This window comes from Columba livia, chromosome Z (assembly GCF_036013475.1).
Source record: "Columba livia isolate bColLiv1 breed racing homer chromosome Z, bColLiv1.pat.W.v2, whole genome shotgun sequence".
In the NCBI taxonomy this organism is placed as follows: Eukaryota; Metazoa; Chordata; class Aves; order Columbiformes; family Columbidae; genus Columba; species Columba livia.
The window spans coordinates 83467616-83479966 of NC_088642.1; the positions used below are offsets into that span (position 1 = coordinate 83467616).

Sequence of the window (12351 nt, forward strand, 5' to 3'; positions counted from 1 at the left end):
AGCACCATTCACCTGCAACTGACTTTGTCTGAAACGTCTGAACAGCTCTGTTTCATCTGGGTCCGTCAGTGCTATCTCAGGGAGGATCCACTTCAGGTGAAGTATGCTGTACTATACCAGAAACGTTGTTCAGTGTTATTTTAAGAACTGGAAAAATCACATGAATCTCAGAACATGTGGTTTACTCTTGTGCTTTAAGTCATCCAACCACAGAACAGAGTGATGACATATCAAAATACTTAAAATTACCGCTTCTCGCTGTTCTTCTCTAGGAGCCAGCAGAACTGACAATAATATACTTCCAAGATCATGGTGAGGGTAGTGAGGATCCTTCAGTCTCAAGGTAACATCTGTTTGCCTAGGAGGCAAAGATATATACATTTATTTTTATTTCAGGCTCTCAGATAATGAAATTTCTGAATTATGAGAATTAAAGGCATCTGCATTTATATACAACTACTTCAAAATTGTGTCACAAATTTATCCTAGTTCTGCTTTTAAGTACTGCAGTCTAGACACTCATAAATAAATAATAAATACTGTTAATCTGTATTAAGTACTTAAATGTACTGAATTAATCAAATCTGAACTGTAGTATTAATGGATTAAGAAACACGAAAAAAAGTTAAACAGTATGTGGTAAAGTTATGAATGAAGATAATATAAAAACAAGATTAAAATAGTTATAAAGCTAACCTCTCCATAGACACTGTAAGGAACACTGTTCATGATCAGTTAATATATTAGCATTCATATTACAGCAATTCCCTAAACATAAGTGTTTTTCCTCAGCTAGGTTTATGTACTGCAGGTTTATATAATTATTTTCCAGCATAATGTTCTATTTGCACTTCCACAAATGTGATATTAGCAGCCAACCACAAAGAATTACTCTGTAAACTTGTTTGTGCTATACCTATTTAATTCCAATGAAGTGAGATCCAAAAATGCCGAACCAATGAAGTCATCTTGAAGTCCAAAGTCATAGTCAAAGACCTAAGATGAACAAAAGGTAAGTGCATTTTTCAGTATTGGACTTTTTTTAAAAAAAAAATATATTTTCTTGCTTTATGAATGGTTCTTGAAACCAGCCACATGTTTTTCACATGTCAAACCAGGACTATCAGAGAGTAACCTGTGACTTTCTGGCAGTTTGGAGCTGCTTATGTAATAGTCAGAATGCACAGGCACAGGGCTGTAATGCTCCTAGACTGCCTATGGGAACACCATCAGTTTTATAAAAATGATTAAAGAATTTTTATAAACATAGGCACTAACAGAAGGAAGACAAAAAGAATAACTGAAATTAAGCAGAATGATTGATTTGCTGTACATTAATTGGCAACTTTAGCAAATGCGCAAAATACAAGGAGAAGGGTGGGACATGATTGTGAAAGCTGCATTATTACAACATTTTCCTCAGTATTAGGAGTGATAACATCTTAGGTTTTGTAGGCTGTACAAGTTTCTAGGGTTTCAAAATATTATAATCTAAGACAGAAACTTAATGGATATGTGTAAGGAAACAGTGATTACTCTGCTATGAGCATGCTGCCTGTTAACTTGCCACCTGAAAGAGAAAGCATTCAGATAAATTTACTGACTTTGCAGCCACTATGTGGAAGAGTATCAATAATTTCAGAACGAATTATGCCTTCCCAAGTCAGAAGGAGGAACAAAAAATAAATTAGGGACAGCTTTTGGAGAGAAAGAAACAAAAAAGGTGGACAGCAGCACAAGAAAAGTTGTGACACAAAATTACAAAAATAAAAATGGGGAAATGTCAATTATCAAAATCAAAATTTTAGGTAAGTTGAAGTTCCTTGGCAAATATTGTCACTAGAATTTCTGAGGACCAGAATATACCTTCAGGTCTCAGTAAGAGTGAAGCTTGTGAACAAGTAATGATAACATTTGACTGAGACGTGACAGGCCTAGGCTCAAGGTCTTCAATTTTTATATCAATACTTCAACTAATCTACTAGAGTTAAAGCTGTTCATCTTCCAAAAATACTTTAATATGGACTGGGCTAAGACAGCAGTAGCAGAAACCCCACAGCCCAATGTCTACAGCATTGCTGTGGGACTCAAATGGTTGAATGCAACTATTTGAGCTCAACTGCCATATGCATCAATTTACTTCAGAGGGTACTTCCATTGTTTTCTCTGTCTAAAATTCATTCTAGGGGGTATAGAAAATAAATGATGACATCTTAATTCATTTTGAAAAATATAATTGTTTTCTCTCCCTACAAATTATCATGGTGAAAACGTCAAATAAATATTTTCAGCTGACTTGGTGCAGTTGACACATCTGAGGGACGAGATCTATTCAGAGTGACCCGGACAAGCTGGAGAGGTTGACCCATGGGAACACCATGAGGTTCAACAAGGCCAAGTGCCAGGTCCTGCCCTGGTGGGACAACCCCCGGTACCAGTCCCGGCTGGGGTGCAGGATGGAGAGCAGCCCCAGGAGAAGGACTTGGGGGCACTGGGCTGAGAGATCGGCCATGAGCCGCCATGTGCGCTCGCAGCCCAGAAGCCAATGGTGCCCTGGGCTGCATCCCCAGCCCCGTGGGCAGCAGGTTTGGGGGATCCTGCCCCTCTGCTCCGCTCTGCTGAGACCCCCCTGCAGTGCTGGTCCAGCTCTGGGTCCTCAGCACAGGACACACATGGAGCTGCTGGAGAGGGGCCAGAGGAGCCACGGGAATGATCCGAGGCTGGAACAGCTCTGCTGGGGACAGGTGAGAGAGTTGAGCTGTTCAGCTGGAGAAGAGAAGCTCTGGGAGACCTTAGTGCACCTTTCAGTGCTTAAAAGGGGCCCATGAGAAAGATGGGAGAGACTTTTGAGCAGGGCCTGTTGTGACAGGACAAGGGGTGATGGTTTTAAACTAAAGGAGGGAGATTCAGGCTGGACATGAGGAAGAAATTGTTGTCCCTGAGGGTGGTGAGAGCCTGTGCCAGGTACCCAGAGAGCTGGTGGGTGAACCATCCCTGGAGACATCCCAGGCCAGGCTGGACGGGGCTCTGAGCACCCTGAGCTGGTGAAGATGTCCCTGTCATGGCAGGGGGGGAACTGGGGGAGCTGGAGAGGGCTCTGCAACACAAACCATTCCATGATTCTGTGACTCTATGATACTACAATTCAACTGTGTCTTAGAATATGTGAACAAGCTACAAAACCTGAAATATTTTGCACAGTGCATTCAGAATACAAATACGGATAGAGATTATACCACCTGACACACTCTTCCTAGGAAAAAAACCCACACAAATACACAAACCTATTCCCTTGTGATCCTACTACAGGATTGATATTTGGCATGAATGAAACAGGTAGCTATATTGTAAGTGTCCTTCTTTGAATCTGCTTATTTCTATCACAGGGTTGGGCATATGTTCATTCATTATGAGTCACCAAGTTTAATACAGGGAGGAAAACGCCAATTGAGAATTATAATTAAATTTGTGCTTTTCTAAATATGAATGCTTTACTTGTGCAGAATACATGCGATTTGGTACAGACCAATATTTAAAGGCTGATTAAGGGGTATTCATCTGCTAAAAAAAAAAAATCTACAATTCCATATTTCAGTTTAAATTTTTGTCCTCTATTTGAGATCAAAGTTGATACTGATCTGAAGCATTGTATCATTTCAGACCAACTAAAGGATTATGTAGGTAAGACTTAAGTTTCCAGTCTGTCTCAAAGTATTTTGGACCCATGTATATTCTAATTAGAATCCTAAAATTGTATTTTTTCCTATAACATATTTAGAACATATATCTACTTTATTTTACACAATTAAGGATCACTCTTGGGTGTGGATTACCATAAACTACTGGGGCCAGAAGAGTGCCTTTCCATTTCATGCCTATAAAATAATGATCACACTTTTTGTAATGTCCATTCCAATACTAAGAAGTACTAGTGGCACTGTTTCTAACTGCTCTGGGCATTGCTGGCCTCTCTTTGATTTAAACTCAAGCTATCTGTTATCTCAGAACAAAGGATCACTCTATTATTACAAAATCATCCTGACCTGTGATATATACGGAAAGTTACAATGTTAAAAAAAAAAAAAAAAAAAGAGCATAAAGCATTACAAAACATATAAGCAAACTCATTGTGTTCAGGTACAAATAGAAAAAACCCACAAAACCTAGCATACGTCTTGGTAAATTCTTAAATTAACCTGAAAAGTATAAAATATTACAGCCTTAAATAAACTAAAATATTCACCCTTCTCGTTTTGAAATGTTGACATTATCATTATGTGGAATTAATTCAAATAATTTTCACCTCTAGTCTTTAGTAATGCACTATTGAACAATGTTTTTTTCCGTACACAAGAATTACAAAATATGAATTATTTCAATAACTCTTCTGTTGTAATTTGACAGACAGAAGTCAGATGGTGTCTCACCTTTATGTACAAGTCTCCCCTTGGGTTATCTATAAGAATGGAAGCCTTTTCTTCCCACACAGGATTGAGGTTCTTGTGTATTGTTTTACTTCTAAATACTTCTTTTCCTCCAAGTTTGAACTTGACATATGGATCACTGGTTCCTGTTAAAGACACATATATGCTGTTAATTATGTCCCTGTGACACCTTAAGGCAATGGAGACTTAAGTACCTTGGACAGAACTAAATGTAATTTCTACACACAGTCAAATTAAAAGCAGTGGCCGAGGAAATAATTTTTTAATAGTTACAACTTGTTATTTTCCATAGTGTCAATACTCAGGAAATTCACTGTGTTGACATCTGTTGTTTGCAATCCACACTCAAAGTCACATGTGAAATATTGGCTATTGCTGTTTAGTCTTTCATTAACAGAATTGTGTCCTTATTAGGATTAGGTTTTTACCTTAAAGCAATCACTGAGGTTAGATTATGAAGTTAAAATTATTTATGCAAAAATATTAGTTTAATTATTATATGGCTTTGAAAAGCCACAGGCTCCACTGACACCACTAGTGTGACTTTTCATGGACCTTATTGCATTCAGGCTTCTCCCTTCCACAAACACTTCCTACAGCACTCATGATGAGCAAATCGAGTCCAAAGTCGGACCACAACACTCACATGCGTCCTCCAGCAATGACCTACAGCTCTAAGCACCCCGATACAACTGAATAACAACCAGCTATGACCAGAAAGACAACCCTGAAGGAAACATGGCATGAAGAGAGAATGAACGGGATGTGGGTGTGGAAGTGTCAGAAGGAACAACTGGTGGGAGGACCCTTGGGGTGGCACGTGCTGGGGACACAGAGATTTTCAGCCATCCATGGGCACATCTGTGTCCTCTTCTCAAGACACTCATGCGGGGAGACAAAGGACAGCAAAGAAAAACCTGGTGGTGCACAGAGTGTGGCAAGACTGGGAGGTAAATCACTGCCAAAGTGGTATATCCAAAACAGCACAGACATGGTCACCCCAGTGGCAGGAACCCTGGGGATACGAGGAGGATGTTGGCTGACACCCTTCCCTCCCTGTCACGCGCAACCTGAACAGCACATCTGTGCTCGAGAATGTGAGTATGCGGGTGTGAGAGCCTGACAGCAAATTACTAAGACCAGTTTTGGTATAAAATACAATCATTTTCTTCAGCCACAAGGTTTCGTGCTGAGATTTGCTACATCGCCATTACCACACTGAGGTCCAATTTCATACAACCAAACCTCAACTCATGATGCACTGACTGGCGATGATGGGTCTGTCCCATCAATTTCCCATCTGAAATTCCCAAATTCCCATACTGGAAATGGCCAGTAAACGGATTTGGGAGCTGGTCCACCTGCCATCTTCATCTGGATGAGTTCTGGAGCACAACTGCAAGACACAGAAGTTGTGGCTGCAACCACCCTCATGAAACCACCCTTCCCCGGCTGCTCCACACCTGTGGGCTCAGAATGTCCTTGGCTCCCATACCAATCAAGAGAACAGCAAGATCTGACATTCTCTTGGCTCCACCTCAAAGGCACTGCAAAGCTGCCCTAAGAACAACATTAATTCTGTCCCAAAGTGTTATCTTCTTGTTCTCAAACCAAATCTAAACAATGACTGTGCTAGCTACAAAATAGGAGTTTCTAACTGCATGAAGAAAATTAACTCACTTTCAGTCAAACCAGCACAGTGACAGAGAGTGAACCCAGGGGAAGGTGAAGGACACTTGAGAAGAAACTTCAGAAGGACAAGAAACTTGAGAAAGACACTTGAGAAGAAACTTGTTCCTGGTGAGGGTGGCAGAGCCTGGCCCAGGCTGCCCAGGGAGGTTGTGGAGTCTCCTTCTGTGCAGACATTCCAACCCGCCTGGACACCTTCCTGTGTAACCTCATCTGGGTGTTCCTGCTCCATGGGGGGATTGCACTGGATGAGCTTTCCAGGTCCCTTCCCATCCCTGACATTCTGGGATTATGTGACAGAAGTGGCCAAATGCTTCCTCCACTTGTGTCTGGTGGTCCCACCACAGACCAGTGGTTGAGCAGCGTGAGGCTGGCCCTTGACGAATGCTCAAGCTGGAGCGAGATGTCGCTGCTTCTGGGAGGAGCATCCACAGGGCTCATCACTGTCCCTGCACCAACATCCTGGGAAATGGCCAGTAAACGGATTTGGGAGCTGGTCCACCTGCCATCTTCATCTGGATGAGTTCTGGAGCACAACTGCAAGACACAGAAGTTGTGGCTGCAACCACCCTCATGAAACCACAACCTCTGTGGGGGCTGAAGAAACACTACTCATCTTTTCTTGAGTATTTTGATTGCAAAAAAAAATACAGCTAAGTCTTTACACAAAAGAAAAAATGCTGAATAGAGAATTCAAACTAATACCTTCCCCAAAAAGCCAGTTTGATACATAAATGAAATTCATTTTAGTGAAAGTCATGTTTCTATTTCTCTGTCAACTGTTTCTGTGCCCTTGTAATATTTGAGTCTAACTGACCCAAGATTGTCTTAAAATAAACAATAATTCTAACATGAATAATAATAGCATCTTCATAAGAAACAGCAGAATTATAAAACAGACTTATTTTTTCTTACTTCAAAAAATTTTTATGAGAGAAATCTGCATATTCTACAGGTCTGTGTTTACATGTGCTGGGAAATGCAGTGATTACCTTTTGTCAGAACTGCAACATTCTATGCTCTTCTAAATAGAAAAGCTCTTTGCACTATTTCATGCAGCCACAAGATGTCAGTACTCTTTTCCTAAAATTATACATCCCTTTCAAAAAACTGCAGCGGTGGAAAACTGTGACCGCACATGTGACGGGGTTACAGTCATTCCCTTCTGAAATCACTGGAGCAGAATTACAGAGGGGTAAAAATATTTGATCTAGCACAGGTAACTTGTTCCTTGGTTGTTCAAGTAGCGGTGATGCATTTTAAGGCAAAGATCAGATGTTTGAATTCATTTTGTGAAACTGGAAGAACGCTTTGAACTTGGACACCCATACATCAACCACAGTAATTCCAGGAATACATCCCCCCGTGAGTCATAATTCTCCAAGTGATTTTCCCTACTGTTGTCTTGAAGTGCAGCTGGATGGCCTTTGAGCATCATCTTTCATTGTACAGACTTCACAAATCTCAAAAACTCTTTTGAAATTTGAAATAGGTATAAACCATTGTTGTGAGATACATACCCAATGAATAGTTCAGATCCAGCTGTCAAATAATTTAATATTAATTCACTTTTATGTGTCAAATTTAGTAGCAGCGTGTGAGAGTCGGCCTGAAGATGGAGCAGTATTTGCCTGAACATCACCATCAAGAACTGAGGGAACTGAGGCCCTGACAGAAGGAATGCATGGACAATGACTTGGAGAGAGGCCCGAGGAGAAGCACTGTGTTGCACGCGTTTCTCCAATACGGGGCGGGGCTGCTACTAACAATGGCTCCTGTACGGACCTTGCCTGCTGATTCAGCCAAACCAGCCCCCGCCTCCTAAAAGTCAATTGTTATGAGGGTCTCTTTGACCCAGGGACAACAGCTGCCGTCCAGAAGATGTGTTCTCACCTGCAGCCTCAGTCACTCCTGCCCCCCACCTGCTCCCCCAAACAATGGCCATTGAAAAGGAGCATGGCCAGAAGCTCTCCAAGGGCCCTGAGGTCACCCAATGGACCAGAGAGAGACCCCTTAATGCTAGACATGTAAGTGTTGGCAAAATAAAGCGTGAATCTTTCGAGCCCTCACAGTACAAGCCTGGGTTGCAAAATCAAGGTGGAGAACGGCCTAAAACAATGGGAGCAAGGGGAGGTGAAGAAGCACAAGAGATGACTCCAGAATGGATGCTGTCAAGATCTTCCCACCAGAGGATCCTGAACCACAACGGAGGACCGGCTTGACTCTACGGAACCGGAGACCAGAGGGACAGCTCTGAAGCTCGACTGGTGGTAAATGCATCCTCACCTCCCATCTTTACTTCTACTCTTCCCGTTTCTTTTTATTTTTCTTTTTCTTACTCTCTATCTTGTGCCGTTTTACGGACAAATTAATAAAGTAACACTGTTTGATTGAATCATAACCCCTTGGCTTTTTGGTTGCCTTAATGTTGCACTCTGAGATCAAGGTAAATGAACCACAATGAGTCCATCACCGAGAGGATCGTGACACAGGGTGAGTCAAATGTTAGTTCTACTTATAATATATATTGCAAAACCTCAGTGTTTGTGTTTCTGTGCTATGAAGGTAGAAATCCACTAAGCTTGCATTGATCCATCTCTACTTCAAAGCTGAGAACTCATTAAGTCCTCTTAGTTAAAAGCCCCACAGCCTTCACAGACCTCTCCCATTCCTTGAAGGGAGACCATCAAATTTTAAAGGTATATGTATAAAGAACAAGAAGATTTAAAAAATAACAACCCAAAAATTAATCAGCCATGCGATCTTCCAGTAACACTTTCACTTAATTGGAGGGCGAAAGGAAAAGCAGAGGCCAAAACTTGGTTCTCTCTCAGTCCTGCTGAACCACATCAAGCCACCTCCACCACTGCTCTATGCCACAGGGTTCCAATTTTAATATATTTTATCATGGAATCACAGAATTTTTTGGGTTGAAGGGACCTTAAAGCTCATCCAGTCCAACCCCTGCCATGGGCAGGAACGTCTTCACCAGCTCTGGTTGCTCAGAGCCTTCTCCATACCCCATGTAACCAGGGATCCTTTTTCCTTCAGCAGAGGGCCAACATTTTCCCTAGTCTTCCTTTTAACACATACACACTTATAAAAACTTTTCTTATTACCCTCGAAGTCCAAGACCAGGTTTAGTTCTATCTGTTATAACAACAACATCAACTATTTTCACAAATATTATATAATTTCTATATATTAATTGTGCATTCCTATTAATAGTAAACCATTAATAACATATAATGCATCTGTTACTATATTATTTAGATATATTATGTAATAATACAATAATATATAATTCTAATCAACATCAAAAATTAAATTCATGTATTTGAAAGAGAAAGTGCAGTTCACTTGTGGCCTTATTGTTAACAGTGATTACAAGTTCATTACAGAAAACCAGAAAAAAAAACCAGCCTCCAAGAACCTGGTATCTGTCATAGATTCTTGTTATTCAGGTCTCAGGCTTTTAATCTGTTTCTCTCTTATCAAACCATACAAATGAATCTGATGCACTAAGTTACAATGGTTTAACTATTTGTCTTAGATGTAGAAGTTAAGAACATAATTATGAGCTTTTACACACTAGTTTAAAACCCTCTCTCAAAAAAAACCACAAATTGTGAGACATTGTCCTCCGTTTTGCACAGGGTGGCAGCCTGTCTTTTCCATCTGTCATCGCATCCATTGTTACATCAAGGTCTAACACGTCTCTCTCTGTGCAAACACCTACTAACATGGATTTTGCTTTTCAAGTTCAGAGCACTGACTAGATCTCATAATCAGACATAGAAGATGATTTTCAAAAAAATGCTGCAGAAATATTAAAAATGTTTATTTTGAACAAACTCCTTTTCAGAAAGAGCCAGAGCAGTGAAATGGAGTGGAAATACGGCAAAATAAAAGTTGGTCAAAATAATGATTAGATTTGTATTGCATTTATGTAATTTGTTCCCAAGGGTTCATAACAGTCTTTTCAACATTATTAGGCCACTTGTTGAACACTTTTTTTCCTTGATGAAATCCTATTTAATATAATGCAATAAACTGCTAACTGAACAAAATTCAAAGGTGAATGTATCCATAAGACCAAGTAATGAGTGTGAGACTGATTCCCTGTAACTGACGCTAATGAGACAGAAAGGATGAGACAAAAGTCCCCAGATTCCTCTGAAGAATTTATGTAGTTGTCTCAGTGTGAACAAAATAAAACTACCAGCATGTCTAGAAAACTTTGGATGAAAATCTACCTATACTGTCTGGTAACCAGACACTGAAATCCTCATGGAAAATTTTTAAATCTAAAAAAACCCAGAATACAATATAGATTAACAACACTGAAAAACAGCTGTTACTTCAGGTAGAGATGTTTTTATACTTCATATAACAAGAGGAAAAAAATCACATTTTGCAAGTTAGAAAGTACATATATTACAAAAGCTAACTAACTGATTCAATTAAAACCATTTAACTGCAGAATTGTCAAGCACATTCATTTTTCCACCACTGCTGTTCTGTTTGAAACAGAACCGAAAGCCATATGCAACCCTGCTTTGAAAAGCTTTTGCATTGTTCAGATGCTCATCAATGCACAATTTAGATTCTACTTTTTTTATTTTTTTTTGAAGTTAAAAAGCTAACTTTCCCCCCTAGATCACCTGTGTTTCAGAACATTGAGAAAAAGGTTTCAAAAAGAAAAATAAGCAAATCAGAGAAACTACCCTCTTCTCCCTGTGGCCTTAATCATAGGGGAAAAGGCAAACAAACCAATTAATTCAGGTTTTCCCTATAGTTAGTTATCACTGCTGCAAAGCAGACCACTTGGATGCAAAATGTTTCTTTTCCATCTACAGTGGTACAAAGGCTAAGCAGTAATTCTACAAAGCTTGCAGCCCCATCTGGTTCCTAATGTAAATTGTGAGTCCCTTTGGATTCATCACACACACACAGTAAATAACACAGTTAGGCCAATTTCATCCTAGTGGCTTGAAAAAATACAACCTTCAAATACCATCAGCTGTAAACTGCAGTAATTAAATGGGATTTGCTGCTGTACAGGACATATGAGGAACACTATGGGAATAAGAACAATGTCAAAAGCAGCAAATACCCAGTAAAAATCAGCGAACAGAATTTTTCATCACTACAAGCAATCAGGCAATGTACACATTTCTAAAAGTACTAATAAGGTAAGAGCGTGTTCTTAATTTATTTCAGCTTAGAACTATAACTAAATATCTGTCACGGTTTTCTAGTATTTCTCCATTTTACTTTCATTTTTGGAATTGCTTCATTCAATCTACAATTATTTGGAAATGAAGGAAACCAGTAGAGATGTACGATGACTTTGACGTCATAATTCATTAGAAGCTTAATTATTAATACAAACATTTGTTCCGGATTGATTGTATGAAGAGCATTGGCATCCAGCTCCTTCCCCTTCTCTCTGACTCCATCCAGTCACAGCCAAGAAAAAGCGGGGGATTTTTACGATCCAAACTACAATACAAAGCATCTCATAAAAAGAGACGGAAGAATATGTCCAATCTTTTACTCAGAATAGTAGGGAAACTACTTACCACAAATTATTGTATATTAATTAAAAAAAAAATAGAAATATAATTATTTGTCCTTTACAAGAGCTGCCAAGCCTTCTCATTGGTCTTCAGCAGCCTCCTGAACACCAGAATTAAACACTATAGCACTAAAAACTACAGCTTTTTCATAAATTATCCCACTTTCTGTCCTTCCATCCACCTATCAAGGAATTATCCATCCAATTTTCTGAAAAAGGACACTAAATAAACACTTCTGGAAAACTGATATCCTAAGAATGAAAACGCCAAATATAAATTCACAGTGAGCACACAGATTCTGCAAGATGCAGAGTTCTTCTACTCAAAAGTCAGCAGGGAATACAAAAACTTCAATTATTCAGTGCCTATTAAAAAAAATATTGCTTATAACAATCACAGCTTTCTATCTTCTTCTTGAAGACTCACTTCTGCCACAAATAAGGAAGCTTTAGTAATGTGTTTCAATGTAGCCCATCATAAGCATCTTTACTTAGTTTAGAAAATACTCATTTAAACGAACATTAATTATGCTTATGAAATCAAATAATGAAAAAAACCTTACTGGCACAGGACATAATAGGCAAAAAGACAAATAGACACATTTACAATAGTCAGCCTAAATACAAGTGAGTATT

At 39.4% G+C, this 12351-nt stretch overlaps 1 protein-coding gene across 10 annotated transcripts in view; it reads right to left on the reverse strand.

Moving 5' to 3' along the window:
- MCTP1 (multiple C2 and transmembrane domain containing 1) overlaps positions 1-12351 on the reverse strand; it is a 275168-nt gene that overhangs the window by 148493 nt on the left and 114324 nt on the right. For all 10 annotated transcript variants that reach the window (XR_010469182.1, XM_065046966.1, XM_065046968.1 and 7 more), the window contains 3 exons: positions 4428-4570; positions 917-996; positions 250-358 (listed from right to left, as the gene is read on the reverse strand). Coding sequence is in view for 9 of the 10 variants with exons in the window: in XM_065046966.1 (XP_064903038.1) it covers positions 250-358; positions 917-996; positions 4428-4570 (332 nt within the window). In the remaining variant the exon portion in view is untranslated. The remainder of the gene's footprint in view (positions 1-249; positions 359-916; positions 997-4427; positions 4571-12351) is intronic.